General features: G+C 41.8%; 1 protein-coding gene across 5 annotated transcripts in view; it reads left to right on the forward strand.

Moving 5' to 3' along the window:
- The window catches only part of ST7 (suppression of tumorigenicity 7), a 147,761-nt gene extending 137,553 nt beyond the window's left edge, over positions 1 to 10,208 (forward strand). For all 5 annotated transcript variants that reach the window (XM_065699808.1, XM_065699897.1, XM_065699986.1 and 2 more), the window contains 3 exons: positions 366 to 458; positions 3,487 to 3,626; positions 9,882 to 10,208. In XM_065699808.1, coding sequence (XP_065555880.1) covers positions 366 to 458; positions 3,487 to 3,626; positions 9,882 to 9,977 — 329 coding nt within the window. In that variant the 3' untranslated portion in view covers positions 9,978 to 10,208. The remainder of the gene's footprint in view (positions 1 to 365; positions 459 to 3,486; positions 3,627 to 9,881) is intronic.
- The last annotated feature ends 7,024 nt before the right edge of the window (positions 10,209 to 17,232 follow it).

The raw sequence follows: 17,232 nt of genomic DNA on the forward strand, positions 1-17,232 counted from the left end.
CCTGTTATATTAGATACACTTCTTTCCCCTGAAGGTTAAAACTTCTACAGACTAAAAGCGTCAGCAGAGTGTGTAAATTTGGCTATGGAATTATGGGCTCTGGTCATACAATCATTTATGTCTGTACTTGCAATGTTACCTCACTTGACACTCTTGAACCTCTTCCCAAGAAAAGAAACATAAGTGTTTGCAGGATTAAAAGCTCAATGTAGATTTGTATTTGGGCATTTCGTTAAGCAACTTCTGTTGTGTTTGCAACCAAATATAAATGTTGTGTTTATTTTTCAGAATTGTAAATATAGTTACTGCCTGTAAATATGTGACTGTCACACAGTAACTTATACACGGTGTTGTTTTCTTTCCAGCTTTCAGAATGATCCCCTATCCACTGGAAAAAGGACATCTTTTCTACCCTTACCCTATTTGTACAGAAACTGCAGATAGAGAACTACTACCATGTACGTCCAACTTCCCTCTTCTTACTGTTGACATAAAATAATTGTTTACCTGAGTCTTGCAGCACTGATCTCCAGTGATGCCTTTTAAATTGAAAACACTGGATTAGAATAATCAGTTCTCTGGGGCTCCCTTGATGGTTTAAGATAGGCAGCTCCTCACCACAGTTCGTTAACAGTTAACTATACTTATCGTTGCTGACAGTGTAGGGACAAGGAGAGAGATTAATGAAGAGGTAAAAATCATTTAGATCTTGATCTTCTCTCTTGTCAAGACACTAGAAAGTATGTCTGATCTTTCATCTAGGGTAACATCCCATCAAACCAAAAGCACAGTGGCACAGCCTTGTTAGTCTTTTGTACAGTTAACTCTAGTTACTTGAATTCCAAGGCAAGATCAAACCTGCTTGAGGACAACTGGATCACTAATGCAGCTGTTACTCTGACAGCTTATGCTTAAATAGCAAGAAAGGTTTTCTTCATTTAATGGTGCGTGTGCTGAAGAAACTGATGTGAAATTACCTCAGTCATTTATTATATGTGGTTTTGGCATATAAGAAACACATGTATTGTTTGGCATATAATAAACACGTATTTGTTGGCAGCAAAGTGCCAACAGCATTCCCAGTGCTCTGCAAGTTACAAAGATAGATCCAGCCCTTGAGAAGTGTTACAGTCCAAGTTAACAAGACTTAACTACAGTGCATGCAGTGAAGCACAGGAATGCAGAGAAAGAGCCAAAGCAGCCAGTCTTGCTAACAGTTATGCTTCATTCCCACATTTTCTCACACTGGGTCTTTTTGTGACCACAAATGGAACACACACAAGTGCAGGGGGGTTTGCAGGGTCAGGGTGAAGGAGATCCAAGTTGATCCAAGGAAGGAGATTCTTCTCTCACTTTCTTTATCCTGAAGAAGGAACAAAGAGAAATCCGTTCTGAGAAAAGTACAATGCAACTTGCTTCTGCTGTGCAGGCTGGTTTAGAGGGTATTATTTGCTCTTTCTGTATTCTTTCATTCAAAACCTCTCTGGTTTGGCCTAAAAAATGCATTGCCGCTTTATGTAAGCCTCCATAAGTGAACATTAGGTGAGAATAATACAGCAAAAATCTGCTCATTGCAAGTTTCTCCTTCACAGTACATTCTTGCTGATATTACACAGAAATCCTTGGCAACTGACAGTATCTCCCCACCCCATTATAATCACCCTAATTATAACAACACCTCTTAGAGTGCTCTGCTTGCTTTACTCAGAGGGATGCTGAGCTGGGGAGGGTGGAGTGTCAGGAGATTTAGGAATGGCAAAATCATGCAGAATAGCTCAGTGTTCTCTTTTTAGATGCAAAACTAATTGTTCTTGTCAAATTTTAGAAGCAAGGGACTCTTTTAACAGCATGCGCAGGCAGTTGAGTACTACCCTGGCAGTTACGGGAAATGCTTTTTGCTGCAAAATCCCTTGGGTTTGAGTAGGGAAAGGTTTTAACATACCATGACAGACACAGGTTGTTTAAAGGGGTTTTGCATACCTGTCCACGCCCTTTAATTGTGCGTGTTTTAAAGGAGAGTCATCTGGAATTACATCAGAACACTGAGATCTAGTAGGCTATCCAAATTAAAAATATCAATCACAAAACATTTGCCATGACTGGATAACAGACTGGAACAACAAGTCTGAGCCTGTGTCAAAAGCAAGTGCAAAAAACTGAACGCAAGAAATATACAAAGTCCATGATCTGGTATTTCCCAATCCCTAAATTTAATTTAAATCAAAGAGAAGCTGCAGATTATCTGGTTTTCTTTCTAAACTGATTGAATTATCAGATCAAAAGATCATATGTATTTTTAGCTTACAATATTTTAATCAAACTCTTAGAATTCCTGTTGTTAAGTTTTGAGAACTACGCTACTCTGGATGAATGCAGTCAATAATATTGTCCTGCCATGTTTCTGGATTACCCTGTGCTTATGTTGTTTACAAGTACAATGAGATGAGAGCTGGTCACTGAAGCAAAGAAAGAAAGTAGGCAAAGTGGGAGAATAATGTTTTGTGTGTATGTGTAGTCATAGGATTTGAGTATATGGGAAGCCTTGAGGTTGGTCCTGTGTGGGGAAAAATGTTTGCATTTAGCATGACTGTAGCTCCAAACTATGGACTGAATGAATGAAACAGACAGGTAAGAGTCAACCAGACCTTTTGTCAACCCAGCCAAATTTTCACCTTGAATCTGAGCTGCCATAGAAGCTAAAGGGATATATATTCTTGCAGTAAAATATTAATTATCCTCTTCTGGCCTTTTCAGCTTTTTCAGTGCTGTTTTCTCCAGAGCCCAGTGAGCAATTTATCATACCAGAGTCAAAGAAATTTCTGTATTCCTCTTAGTGTAGACTAACAAACACCTTAGAAAAAAATCTCACTACTAATTTAAATCCAAGGTTTGAACACTTTAAAAAATTGTGTTACATATGCAGATAATTCTGAAATCCTGAATTTAAAGTATTTGTTTATATGTCCTACTTTTTAGTTAACTTTTCTTGGTTCTGCTGATTAAACCCTCATAATTTACTGTTGCAAAGACTGTAGTTTTACAGCCTGCTTAAACTGATAATGCTTCTGCAAGCTTGGTCTCACTGCTGCTCCCAGGTGTATGTTTCCATGCAATCTCTGTATCAGCATTAGCAAACATGGGGCTAGTCAATGACCTGGATTAAAAACCTAGTATTTTATTTGTGGGTTCATTGTTACTGACCAAGGAAGGCAAAAGTAATGTGTATGTAGGACCAGAATAAGCCAGAAATACGATCTTTAGATGAGAATTATGTGGCAGTGTCTGACTGATACACCAATAATGTTGTCCTTTGGTGTTTCAGACCTTCTATGTATTTTTGCCTTCGAAAGCATCTTTGAGTGTCTCTGGCTGTTTAAACCACATCAGAATGTTGGTTTGGTTTTGGTTAGGTTTTGCTTGGCTTTTTTTAACTTATTTTTTAATTTAATTTAACTTAAACTTATCCTTCCCTTCTTTTTTCTACAGCATTTCATGAGGTTTCAGTTTACCCCAAGAAGGAGCTTCCCTTCTTCATCCTTTTCACTGCTGGACTATGTTCTTTCACAGCCATGCTAGCCCTCCTGACACATCAGTTCCCAGAGCTCATGGGGGTCTTCGCAAAAGCTGTGAGTATTCTCTGCTGCTGCTCTCTTCTGGTAAATAAAGACATAGATGCAGGAAAAGCTGAGCTTAGTAGTACCGGTTATTAAATATCTGCATATTCAGTAATACAAATAAAACATCAAGAGATGTCTGAGCTGGGGGACATTTGAACAATTGTTAAGGGAGCTAATCAGTAGAATACACTACTGTCTTCTCTGGTTTATATGGTTCTTTTGTTAGGGCAGATCTTTTGTGATTTTGCCAAAAAGGCTTGGTGAGGGAAGGGAATTCCTTTGAGAAGGGAGTATCTGTATTTTCATATATAATCCAATAAAATAAACTAATAATGGTTTTCAGAATCCCTCTTATTTTGTGTAGAGCCATAATGACTGTGCCATGCTTTCCAGTGCAATAGAAACTCAAAGAATGAGCAGAAAGAGAGTATTCTGTTAACCAGGGCAAATTTCTGTGTTCTTTCCCCACAAAGCCATGAAAGAAATAGTCTCAATATTTCCCTCATATTTTTTCTTAATTACATGCCAGGAAGCCTCTACTAATTCTTCTTTTTTAGTCTACCAAAGATTAATAAATGTTGGAGGATGAAGGGGAAGGGCTGTGAACTATGTCAAAACATGCTTTTTTTCTTTTCAAAACCAAGAACATCACTGCTCCAGCGTGCTAGGTAATGAAATATCCACTTACAGAAAAGTTCTAGGATAATAAAAACTCCTTTCTGCTTCTCCAAGAAGTACTGAATATGCTTTGCTGCAAGATATTATCTCATGTATATTCATGTCTCTTTTAGATCTTGTGTTTACAAAATAGACTCTTGGCTATTTAATGTCTTTTGTTTCGGAGAAGCATAGGAAGCAGGGTGGAGGAGGCAAGGCTGAAAGGCTTTGCCAAATTCCAGATCGTATTTTCTCAAAATCCTTTGCAAATGGCAAGAGACAACCTAGTGAACCAGGTCTTCTACCACCCAGACTTGTGAGCGATAAAGGTCTGGTACAGCAACAAGCTCATAACGTTAAGCGTTTTCTTTAATTAGCTCTAAAAGGCAGGAAATAAGGTTAGATGTCACCAAGCAAAAGATAGCACATCTATCAGCAAAAAGCGCTGAAATTTACCTGAAATAATACTACTTTCTCTTGTTTCTTGAGTGTATACGTAGGTGTTTTGTGGACAGTAAGTGTAACTCAGGCATATGACCTTAAACTTCTTTCTAAAGCTTTTTTTATGGTTTTTTTCTGAAGTCATCGAAATGCATGACCCTTGTTAGAGGGCTCTTTCAATGTACTGTGCAATTCTCTGATGCTGCCATAGTTAATGATCCCAAATCTGTCCCTGTTAGCCTTGTTCATGTGCTTCTCAGCCTCATATCCTGAACAAAGAATATATCTCAAGCTGGCAGCATGATGAGAATTTGTTCTTGGTACTCTTGCTACAGGCAGTGAGCAACTGGAATTTGATAAAATCAGTAGCATGTTTTCATGGGCTTAACTCACCTGGCTTTGGTTGCTGAGTGCAGTCAAACAGAGATATCACTGCTGGTGCATTAGTAATTGTCTCTGTGTGATTTGGAGCTTGCACGTTCCAAAGCCATTTGGGAAGCAGAGGCAGACCAGAAAGATCTGTTTCCCTGATGTGAAAGTGCAGTTGCCATTGAGGTTAATTAGAGCAGATACCTCAGGATTCTGTGTGTGGCTGTTAAGTTCTGCATATTGGAGCAGGTGAAGCTCCTAGTTAGTAAAATAAGTGCAGACAAATATAATTTAAATGTGGGCTGCTTTATGTGCATAGAGTTGGCAAGGTTACTCAAGATCTCTGAACCTATATGGATGCAGTTAGCATGTCAGTTAACACGTATTGTGACTTGTTTGAGCTGTATCTTAATCCCCATAAACAACTATATGGAGCAGCTGAGTTTCTGTTGTACACAGGCAGGGCAGGATTTAAACCTGTGACATTCACTTAGTAGCTCATAGAACAACTTTGCTTCGGAAGGCTCATTTTGTTGTCTCCTCTGGGAAAAGTAGCCCAGGTGTATGAGACTGAAGAAAATCATGGCAGACATCTATCTCTCTGAGATGCAGCTGTATCAGAACAAAACAGAAGAGGTTGGCCAGTCCCTTTCAGTTTTAGAGAAGATCATTTCATAAATAACTAGCTTCATAAATAGCTAAAAGATTAATGTGCTGACAGTTGCTGTGGTTATGTGCATTGGATTACCTATGCTGGTATGGTTGGTAGTCATTGTGATGTGGTAGATTATATTGTGAAACAGTACACATAAGCTTTAATTTTAAAAGGTCAAAATTATTGCTTCTTTTACACCTGCCAATCCAAAAAGCATTGCACAGATGTAATATCGCCATCATGGCCCAGAGCTGTGTTACTGCAAGTTGGTATTCACCATAGTTCATAAAACCTGAGTGGGTTAGCGTGACTAGGAGTTGGGAACTGGCTTTCACTTGACCTCCAGGTTGCATCTTCTTGCCCCTTTTCCACAGCCCATTAACCCAGACACTTCAAGGCAGAAAAAGCCCTTGAGTGCTGAGGACCTCCTCCACATGAGAGACTGCCAAATGTGGCCTGTGCCACTGTGACGGACAGCCCCTTTGGGCCCTGTGTTCCGCTGCTGGATGCAGCAGTCAAAAGCATTTGAAGTCAACAGTCATGTCTAAAAGTGTAGTGCCTAGTTAAATTATTTAAACGAGTGAAACTCAAGAAAGTAATTTTTCTCTGATTTGATTCCTTTGTTTGCCTGAGATCACTGACATGACCTGTTTCAGTATTTCACATACGGTGAATGAGACCTCAGTTCAGAAAGAGGGTTTACCCAGGGAGATATTTCATCTGCTTGGATCTCTACAGGCACTGAGGCAGGGAACATGTAGATCCAATCTGAGCAATAAATAGTTCCTCCATTCAAACACCAACCGACATGGTGGCAAAAGGAAAGGGAAAAAAAAAAAACCCATATCATGCAAACTGAGCCCTCCTGGGTGCTGCCATGTGGCAAACAAGCTGCCCATACTGTCTGAGGACAGGAGCACCAGGAGCTTTCCAAGCCCCACATAGCCCCAGCACAGATGTTGTTTATATGGGCTTGTAGAATTGAGTAGGTGCCATTCTGAACCTCTTGCTGTCAGCAAAGATTTTACTTGGACTTCAGTGAAGCTAGGTTTCGGTATCCATGAATTTAAATCTATTTTGTACATCAGCTCATTTTCCAAGTGGAGGAAAACTTGGCTTGTTTTAAGCCACAGATACTTTGCTGAGTTTGTTACAGGATACAGTCGACTATTTCAGCAACAAAATTCCTATGAATTGCAATAAAACTTACTGTCAAGCAAATTACTCTTGTTTCATTGATTTAACAAGTGTGTAATTTGCACTGGTTACAAAGCTGAGTTTTATCCAAGTAGATGCGATGGTGCAAGCTTACCACATAGATCAAGTACTACTCGAAGAGTAGAAAATATCCTCTAGTGAGCTTTTTGCATTTGGCAAAATTAAAGGGACTTATTTATTTAAACTGTTCACAGCTTAACCAGAGGGAATGCTTCTACTTAGGCTAAGCCACTTGTAATAGTAATGACAAAATCTGAGATTAGGTAAGTCAGTGTTATATTAATTCAGCTGCAATTCATGTTACACAGCTTGAGCTTTGGCACTACCACTGAAATACTCTTGTTCAGCTTCAGTTACAATATTTTTCTTCAACCTGCGCTTAAGACAAAACCTCGTTACCAGGGATGGTGTTACCTGATTTTCCTCTGATGCACAAGTTGTCCATCTTGTAGTGTCTGTATTCTATGCAGACATGTCCAAGAGGTGAAAAGAATTTGAATGTTTACTGTTGCCTTTAAAATGCATACGCATTGTCAACATCATACATTTTTACAGTTAAACTCTGCAGAGAGCCCATTTTGGTGAGCAGTGAAACTGTTTGCAGATGTTTTCTTGCTTCATACCTTGAAATGGTTATAAACCCTGGCTGTTGGATATTGCAGTTTTGCAACATTTTAAATACATTTGCCATAAAAAGGAGCGTGACCAGCAGGTCGAAGGAGGTGATCCTGCCCCTCTACTCTGCTCTTGTGAGGCCTCACCTGGAGTATTGTGTGCAGTTCTGGTGTCCTCAGCATAAAAAGGACATGGAACTGCTGGAACAAGTCCAGAGGAGGGCCACGAGGATGATCAGGGGACTGGAGCACCTCCTGTATGAAGACAGGCTGAGGAAGTTGGGGCTGTTCAGCCTGGAGAAGAGAAGGCTGCGTGGAGACCTCATAGCAGCCTTCCAGTATCTGAAGGGGGCCTATAGGGATGCTGGGGAGGGACTCTTCGTCAGGGACTGTAGTGACAGGACAAGGGGTAATGGGTTAAAACTTAAACAGGGGAAGTTTAGATTGGATATAAGGAGGAAATTCTTTCCTGTTAGGGTGGTGAGGCACTGGAATGGGTTGCCCAGGGAGGTTGTGAGTGCTCCATCCCTGGCAGTGTTCAAGGCCAGGTTGGATGAAGCCTTGTGTGGGATGGTTTAGTGTGAGGTGTCTCTGCCCATGGCAGGGGGGTTGGAACTAGATGATCTTGAGGTCCTTTCCAACCCTAACTATTCTATGATTCTATATATAGCTGTGTTTAAGCAGCACAAAGACCTGTAACAATTTCTGAATTTTTCATACTTTAGGTACTTTGGAGCCTGGTTTAGAGACCAAGGACATATCTGTATGAAGTAATAAAATACTGTTTGTTCTGTGGCTCCAAAGGCAAGTGACACATCTCGGTTCACGTCTGCACCTCTAACTTATTTTCCCTTCCGAGGCAGGATGCCCCTGCCCTTGCTGGCTGCTGAGAACTGTCCTTGCCCTGTGCTATCCCTAAACTCTGCTGGGCTTTGTTGAAGAAAGACTAACTGGCATGGGCCAGAGCTGTGTCAGGAGCTGTGCTAGCAGTTCTGGAGTGTGTGGGGCAGGCCAGCAGCCTGCAGTGTGCGGCACTCCTCCTTGCTTTACAGGAGAAGACAAAAGCCAACCACTGCAGCTCCCTCTGCAGCTGGGGGCAGAGAGGAAAGGGACTATTTCAAAGGGCAGTTCTGGTCCTGGGATGGGTACAGTTACTCTCTGGAAGTGCTTAGTTCTCTTCAGTGACAACAGGGGAACCAGATCCTCATGTCTGTGTCCTCTATGTGTGTAAAGATAACATGGAACAAATTCAGACCGTGAAAAGGGATGTAAGGGATTTTAAGTCTGATGCTCTCTTTTGTCAGGAAAGAGAGTCCTTCTGGGCAAAAAGAGAACAGATCTAGCGCCAGATTTGCTTTAATAGACCTACCAAGCTGAGTTCATATACCCAGTGGTGCAGTAACCAGTTTACATGTTTTATGCTGACTGCAGAGCAGTAACTGAAACACAAACCTCTTTCACCTCTTTGCCAGTTAGTTCCAAAGAGAATTATTTTTAGCAAAGTTGCACTAGCCTGAATGGTTAGAAGCCACAGTGTTCACAGTCTTAAGGTGGCTGACTTTGTATGTTACTGTGCTCCCTTGTACATGTATAGAGCCTCAGCATAGCTGTATGTAACACGTACAGTTAAATTGCAGTTAATGTAAAACACAGTTAATATGTATTTCCCCAAATTTTGGGAGTGCTTCGAGTACCTGAGTTCTGAGATGTGTAGCTGGCAGTGTTTTTTCCTGTGGTTCCTATTCGCTTGTTTTTTGTCACATATGCCTGTCCTAACAATATATTGAAACCTCTTTCACCATTGCCAGATGTGTTGTGTTAGAGAGGGGGGATGTTAAAATAAATTCCAGTTATAGATGCTGTGGTGTATGTAGCAGAACTGTACATAACACTGAACCGTTTTAAACCTGAATCTAAAGACACACTTTTTGTCTCTGAGATGTGGTCTGGCAGACTGCCATTATGAAAAAGCCTCTCTTTTCCCTTCAGTAGGTTTTGGTTTGAGCTTTTAGTGGCTTCTGTATGAGCTTAACTGTAGGATATGAGATGTGTGAAAACTTCTTTAGTTCATCACTTTGATCTTCATAAAAGTGGGGCTCTTGCTTTCTTTGCTGCAAAAATCCAGAGATCTGTATACGTGAAAGGCTCAGAATCTGGGAGAAAGTCTTTCTACGTGCATTGTATATTTTTTATCATGCTGCAGGAGTTTACAGAATAACACAGCAAGAGTTTCTCGTCTTACTGGACAGCTCTCTCTTGAGCTGTATTGTCTCCTGGATTTTGATTGAATGTTATCTGATTTCTTTGCAGTTCCTCAGCACCCTCTTTGCCCCTCTAAATTTTGTGATGGAAAAAGTAGAAAGTATCCTTCCCTCCAGCCTGTGGCACCAGCTGACGAGGATCTGAGGGAGCACGCCTGCTGACTGACTGCCGTGACATCTTCTGTGCCAACGTTTTGTTGACCACAAGAAAGCATGATAAAAAAGGGAAGCAGTTCTAAGACTTAAAAACTCTTCATGGATTGTCTGTTCTCATAAAAAATCTGTTTTGTTGTACAAAATACATTGATGTTAGGTTCTATTATATTTTGCCTTCGGAAAAGAAAAACTTAAAAATAAACTTTTGTGTATTGCAGCACTGCTGTCTGTTGGCATCTTCTTCAAAGCTCAGATTGTACTGACTGTTCTTAAAAAAACATGTGTGGCGTATCTGCTTCACCACAGCTAAAGCTTGGCTTTCCATTCAGTTAATGAAAGAACGCTAATAACTTTACAATTAAGCAAGGCTATCACTGCCTTTTCTTACAGAGTTCAGCCAGGGTGAAGCTCTCACTGCTACAGACAGTCTAGACGAGGCTTCTAGACAGTTAAAGCTGTCTAGAAGCTTAAAGCAGCTTTAGGCTCCCCAGGCAGTTTGGATGGCACACTGGGCTTCTGACTCCCATCTCTGCACAGAGGTCAGTTTGAATTTTCAGAAAGTCCACGTACTTCACAGATTTTCCTCACACCACTGTTACTTCAGGTTCCTCCAGAAGCTCCATACTTTGCTCTCTGTCTACAGAACAAAGCATAAGCAAGGGCAGAGAACTGGAAACAAATCTACTTCTTGTGAGTAATCATTGCATTCATGCTGTTATGTATTTATTGCTGAGTTCTTATTGCATTGCTAGTATTTTTCAAGTATGAAAAAGCAAGTGCATCTTCCTGTGCAGATTAAACATCAGCATCATAAACTGTTGGCTTGAGACCAGAAGCTCATTAGCAAAGTTAATGTTAGTTCATGCACAATTCATAGAGGGGTTGGCATTTTGTCATTAGTGCCTGCCTCAGGAAATGTTATCCTTGTGCTGTGGGAGGTTTGCTGGAGATGGAAACTTCCCACAGACACTTCTGCTAATGCACAAGGCCAGCTCTGAGGTTAAGAATTTGATCTGGAAGTTGAAGCAAGTAGTCCTGTCTGGCATGAATTGAAAGCGCACCTTACAGATGCCACAAAGATTTTTTTCCACTCCTCCCCCAGATAAGGAAGCATAAACCCAATGCAGTGGATCAAAAGCGCTACTTCAACTTTGCCAGCCCAACTTCGCTGTTCTAAATATGCTGACCAGCTTCAGGGACTGTGATCACCAGGAGGTAAGTTTGGTTTTCAGAGAGGAAATGAGTGAGCAAAGACAAAACTCCCATTACAGAGTTGGTATAAACAGAAAGCGTTTCTTCACAGCCAGGAGGTGCATTGTGTTATTTTTTACCCTCTTGATCACAGATTTACTACTCTACATAGGAAAAAAATTTTTGTCCAAGTGGGCAGTAGTAGTGCATTAAAGCGTGACGGCTATGCTGTGAGGAAACAAGGCAGCCCCACACCAGGAGAAACTGGTTGTAAGGGAGTACATAGAAGGTCAGAGAACCCTGTGGCCGAATGTTAAAACCAGTGTGCTATGTCACCGTTGGGGATTTTCATACAGGTTTTTCATCTCTGGCCAGTATTCCTGCAAAACAAATCAATGTTGAAATTAGTACGGCTGATGTTTAATGTGGGATATGATGTGAGATTAGAGTAAGTGGATTGCTAGCGAACAGCATATGGGAAGTGTGGAATGGGCTGATACTTGTGGTTTTGGTCTTCAATCTGAATTGGTAGGACAGGCACAGAGGACACCTATACAGGAGGTGTTCCTGCATGTCTCCAGCTGTAGAACTAGGGATAATCATATCCATTGGTTTACCTCACAAAGGTGCCTTGAGAATTAAGGTTGTTGAGAATCAGATCAGGTCTTTTTATCCTGTGCTGCTTTGTGTCGCTTATTTCCAGCCACTTAAAAACCTTTCCAAGTTCATTTATATATACCCCCTACAATTAAAAGAAGAAATTGCTGTGATTAACGGTCCTAATACGTAAATGTGTTTGCATTATCAGTGTTTTACTAGCTATACGCAGATGACCATGTTTGTCAGCAATTTAAGGTAGCAGTTTGGCCTTCTGTTAGAAGAACAGAAAATGCAAGTTACGACTGTGTGGAAATTACGATTTGTAATAATCTGATAAAAAGGAATGCTGACCTCCTGGAAGAATTAGATCTCTTCATTGAAATATGGGAAACTTTCAGGAACTTTCAGGAACTCAAAAATAGAATGGTTAGGGTTGGAAATGACCTGAAGTTCATCAAGTTCCAACCCCCCTGCCATGGGCAGGGATGCTTCACACTAGACCCATGTTGCCCAAGGATCTGTCCAACCTGGCCTTGAACACCACCAGGGATGGAGGCTTTACCACTTCTTTGGCAACCTGTTCCAGTGCCTCACCAACCTCACAGTGAAGAACTTCTTATATCTAACCTGAATTTCCCTTGTCTAAGTAAGTTTAAACCCATTACCCCTTCTCTTGTCACTACAGTCCTGATGAAGTGTTCCTTTCCAGCATCCTTGCAGGCCTTCTTTAGATACTGGAAGGCTGCTATGAGGTCTCCACGCAACCTTCTCTTCTCCAGGCTAAACAGTTATGCAGTCCCATTTCTGCTATTTCCAGTATCCATCTCCCTTATACGCAGTAATGAGCCATGGATTTAATCTAGAAAATACCTTTTTAGCTCTCATTATAATTCTAGGAATCTTGGAGACTAGAAAAGTCAGACAGAAGGCTTTTCTTTTTCATCAAGCAGTTTGTTGCCTTAGGCTTTTGTGCCCCTGACATGTTTCCTTTGAAGTTCAGCATAGCTTAGATCAAAAGGCAAACATAGCCCATGATTATGATGATGGAGAGCTTCTGGCTTAGTGTGGAGATGAGCCTTCTTAAATCTGGAATAGATAATAACACATCCGAATCTTCAGTTTGCAAATTGGAGGGGGGGGGGGGGGTAGGGAGGGAAGGAGGCAAAGAAGGTTTTTCAACTCCAGATACCAACAGTTCCTGTTTTTTTTCTGTAAAGACAACCTAATACTATTTTGGATGCACACTATCTCTTTACGCTGTAGCCTGCATGGAACAAAAGAAGAGAGACCCCCAGGAGCATCAGGTGAACCAAGCTGGCCACCTTCTGGCCTCCAGCCACATGGATTTACAGCTGCTCCAAGGCAAGAGCCACACTGGGAGAGGTGAGTGCTATACCTAGGGGAAGGCTGTTGTTTGCAGTTATTTGCTGTGAACAGAGGGTTTGAAGACCTCAGGAGCTGTAGTTAAGGTAAGCGTGCAAGGTAACCCCAGCTCCACATGCTACCCAGCTACCTGCAGGGCTCCTGCCTGTGCCCACCACTGAGGTAGCAGAGAGGCACACAGAACCACCAAGGGAGAGCAGTCATACACAGATTCGTGTATGTTTGCTTCTTTCTCACAAGAGAGAGAATCATAGAATAGGTAGGGTTGGAAAGGATCATCTAGTTCCAACCTCCCTGCCATGGGCAGGGACACCTCACACTAAACCATGTCACCCAGGGCTCTGTCCAGCCTGGCCTTGAACACTGCCAGGGATGGAGCACTCACAGCTTCCCTGGGCAACCCATTCCAGTGCCTCACCATCCTCACAGTGAAGAACTTCCTCCTCATATCCAACTTAAAATTCCCTTGTTTAAGTTTGAACCTCTTACCCCTTGTCCTGTCACTACAGTCCCTGACGAAGAGTCCCTCCCCAGCATCCCTATAGGCCCCCTTCAGGTACTGGAAGGCTGCTACGAGGTCTCCATGCTGCCTTCTCTTCTCCAGGCTGAACAGCCCCAACTTCCTCAGCCTGTCTTCATACGGGAGGTGCTCCAGTCCCCTGATCATCCTCGTGGCCCTCCTCTGGACTTGTTCCAACAGTTCCATGTCCTTTTTATGTTGAGGACACCAGAACTGCACACAATACTCCAGGTGAGGTCTCACAAGAGCAGAGTAGAGGGGCAGGATCACCTCCTTTGACCTGCTGGTCACGCTCCTTTTGATGCAGCCCAGGATACGGTTGGCTTTCTGAGCTGCGAGCGCACACTGCCGGCTCACGTGCATTTTCTCATCAACCAACCCCAAGTCCTTCTCCACAGGGCTGCTCTGAATCTCTTCTCTAATCTTGCATTATAAAGTCACATCCCTTTAATCAATCAGGCAAATGAGCTGTTGTACAAAAACCCCACAAAACTGTGTTAATGTTTATAGCCCATGAACTACTGCTGGTTTTCAGGTAATAATACAAGTGTGTCTGTGTCATTTGAAGTGGCAGGAGAAACCTGCAGGTTCTTACATGTGACAACAAAACCACCTCTGCCATCAGAAGTGGCCAGCCCCTGCACGTGGAGGCTGTAGCTGTTCCTAAGAGTGCAAGGCAAAACCAATGGAGATGAGCAAGCCTTGGTACACTTCAAGCTGCCACATTGGATTAAGAGCTGTTTTTTTCCTAGCAAAAGCACCCTCCTCAGCCCCAGATCTTCACTAATCCCCAGTAAAAGATTAATTTCCCCATTGCCAGCATACACCAAGACCCAGAAGAGGCTGGGCATGAAGCCTGCAAGCAAGGACCACCAGCGGCTTGCTCAACATAGGGGTGATTTAGGCATCCAGGCTGGATGCTCTTCAGCTGCTGTGCCAGTAACAAAAATGCAGTGTTTTGTTTCTAATTCACATCTGCAGAGAAGGTTGCACACAATGGGAGGTGAGGGTGAGGTGCACAAATTGTGTTTAGATAGTTTTGAAGGAAACAAGCAGCACAACAGTCTCTCAAGCTACAATACACACATGCCCTAACATACACCCCCATTCCGAAAACTCATTCCCCATTTTCCATGCAGTAAAAAAAAATTCCATTTCTCCTAAAACAGCTCAACAGGCTTTTTAGGGGAAAGTTTGTTGAAAAAGAAAATTGCGGGGAGGGAGCATTCGCAGAAGCTTGGCAGGCTATCGGCGTTGCAGAGCACTGCTAGATTCTGATTTCATGCAGCAAATTAAAGGGAACTCCCTCAAGAAAATTGGACTGCATATTTAAAACAAAAATAAGCCTACAACCTTTTGCCTCAGCTAGTGTTATTCTGACTGCTGCTTCCTCTTCATGATTAAATACATGAGTAAATTTATTCCATAGAATAATACACAGGATTATTTCATTTGCATTGCCTGATTTTTGTTTCTTTGTGGGTTTTTCCCCTTTTTGCCTTTATTTAGTTAGCCGAAGGTCAAGGAGGTACCTCTCCTAGCAATATTTACATCTCCAAGCATCTTTTCCCACTAAGAAATAGCAAAAGCTCTCCAAAGTACTTTTCTTGATGGAAGAAGCAGCAGGAATGCTGTAAGAAGGCTACCTTGAGCTCTTTAAAAAATAGATAAATAAGTAAATATAGAAAGAATAAAGTAATCAAATAATTGGCCAGCTCAACAGTTACACATTTGTTGTGCTGCAAAATATCCTGGTTTTGCTCTGGTGAAAGGAATTTGGTGGAGGCATTGCACTGCAGCTGATGAATATGGCACTTGTGTGAAATACAGCGTTCAGCCTGCTGTGTGCACCTTTGGAGGGCTTGCTGCCAAATGGGGCAGGGGTCTGGTCAGGAAGGACACCAAAAAGGCCAAAGGACTCCACACCACCATCTGCCTGGTCTTAACTGGGAAGAGCAACCTTTAAGATCCTCAGGCCCCTGAGATGAGGGGAACGTTTGGAGCAAGAAGATGCACTTGGGGGAGGACGAGGATCGTGCTGGGGAACAGAAGTTCCACCTTTAATACAATGACCACAAAACATTTTACCTGAGACTGCAGAATTGAGGTGGGTTTGTTTTCTGATGTCTTAACCAAATGATGGAGTTAAGAAGTGATCTGATTTCATTGCCTCTTACTCAACTGCCTGGAACAAGTTCCTTTTTTTCCCAGAATATTAAAATATTTTCAGCTTTATTACATGGGAATTTATAGACTACTCAAAGGGTCCCTGGATCTTTCAAAAAAACCTGCCACAAAAATATATATATATAAAATTTGTTATACTGCTTTTAAGTTCTTTAAGGCATAAGTGTGATATTGCTCAGGCTGCGAACTACATGTGGATTTAATTTCATAATGAAATGCTAATAAAAAGCCTCCTTGGAGCTCACCTTTAAATACAACTAGGTATGAATTTTTCCTCATCCAGCCCAGAGCCAGAATTGCCAGCAGTAGTGAGGCCAACAGTATAACCACTGAAATAAAGGTGTACACATATATACACTGTATGTGTGTGTACTGCACACACTGTACACGCTGATAGGGCTATTCCCGCCAGCAGTCGCTTTATACTGTGATTATTCTTACTTCTAGCCATGATCATGGCATTAATGCCATATACAGTAACTGAGACATCATCTCATTGTCCAAATAAATACCTTTCTAGACCTTCCTAATCTAGACCCTCCAGCTGTGCCTTCTGGAGATGACTTACCTATTTCAATGATACAAACATTTTCCAAAGCCTTCCAGATGGAAATGACTGCTCCCTCAAGCCCGTGAATGTAAAATCCCATTCCTTTTAAATATTCCTTTTAAAAAATCAACATAACCAGTGCTCACATTATTGCCATGATATGCTACTTGCATATTATTTTTTCATGCGCTGCTTGTACCTGTTAGGGTTCCTTGAATCTTCTTCATTTTCATACAGAAATTTTACCTGCATCTACAGAATGTTCTATCACCCACTCAACCTCCTTTTGCTATGTTATTTTTTCATTACCTTGCCCATCCCTGAAGTTCACTGGTGCTTTTCCAGAGCCTTATTAGACCGATTGGCACAGAACCCATCTTTCATCCTGGTGCATTTGCTGGCCTCTGCTCCGAGGAGAGGAGAGGCAGCTGGTCCCCCGTCTGACCCAGCTCCTCCCCAGTGAGGCTGTGATTTCTGAGCCTCCCAAGGCTGCACACCTTTCCAGTAATTTGGTTTTTATGCTGATCCCTGCCCAGCATATAGACCTGGCACAACCTGTAACTGCCTCCATCGAAGGCCAGTGCACCCTTAATCATAGACATAAGTCTTTGCAGAAAGTATTCAGAAAAAATCTTGTTTAGCTGTTCCCATCTGAATAAAAAGTATAATTTTGAACACATTTAATGGATTTATTAAATTTAAAAGAACATAGAAGTTGATAGATTCTTTAGAAACCCGATCATTAATGAGACAAGGTATTTCCTTCTCCATCAGCTTTATGCAAATGTTTTTCTGCTTATTCAGTAAGCAACA

Source organism: Lathamus discolor, chromosome 1 (assembly GCF_037157495.1).
Source record: "Lathamus discolor isolate bLatDis1 chromosome 1, bLatDis1.hap1, whole genome shotgun sequence".
Classification (NCBI taxonomy): Eukaryota; Metazoa; Chordata; class Aves; order Psittaciformes; family Psittacidae; genus Lathamus; species Lathamus discolor.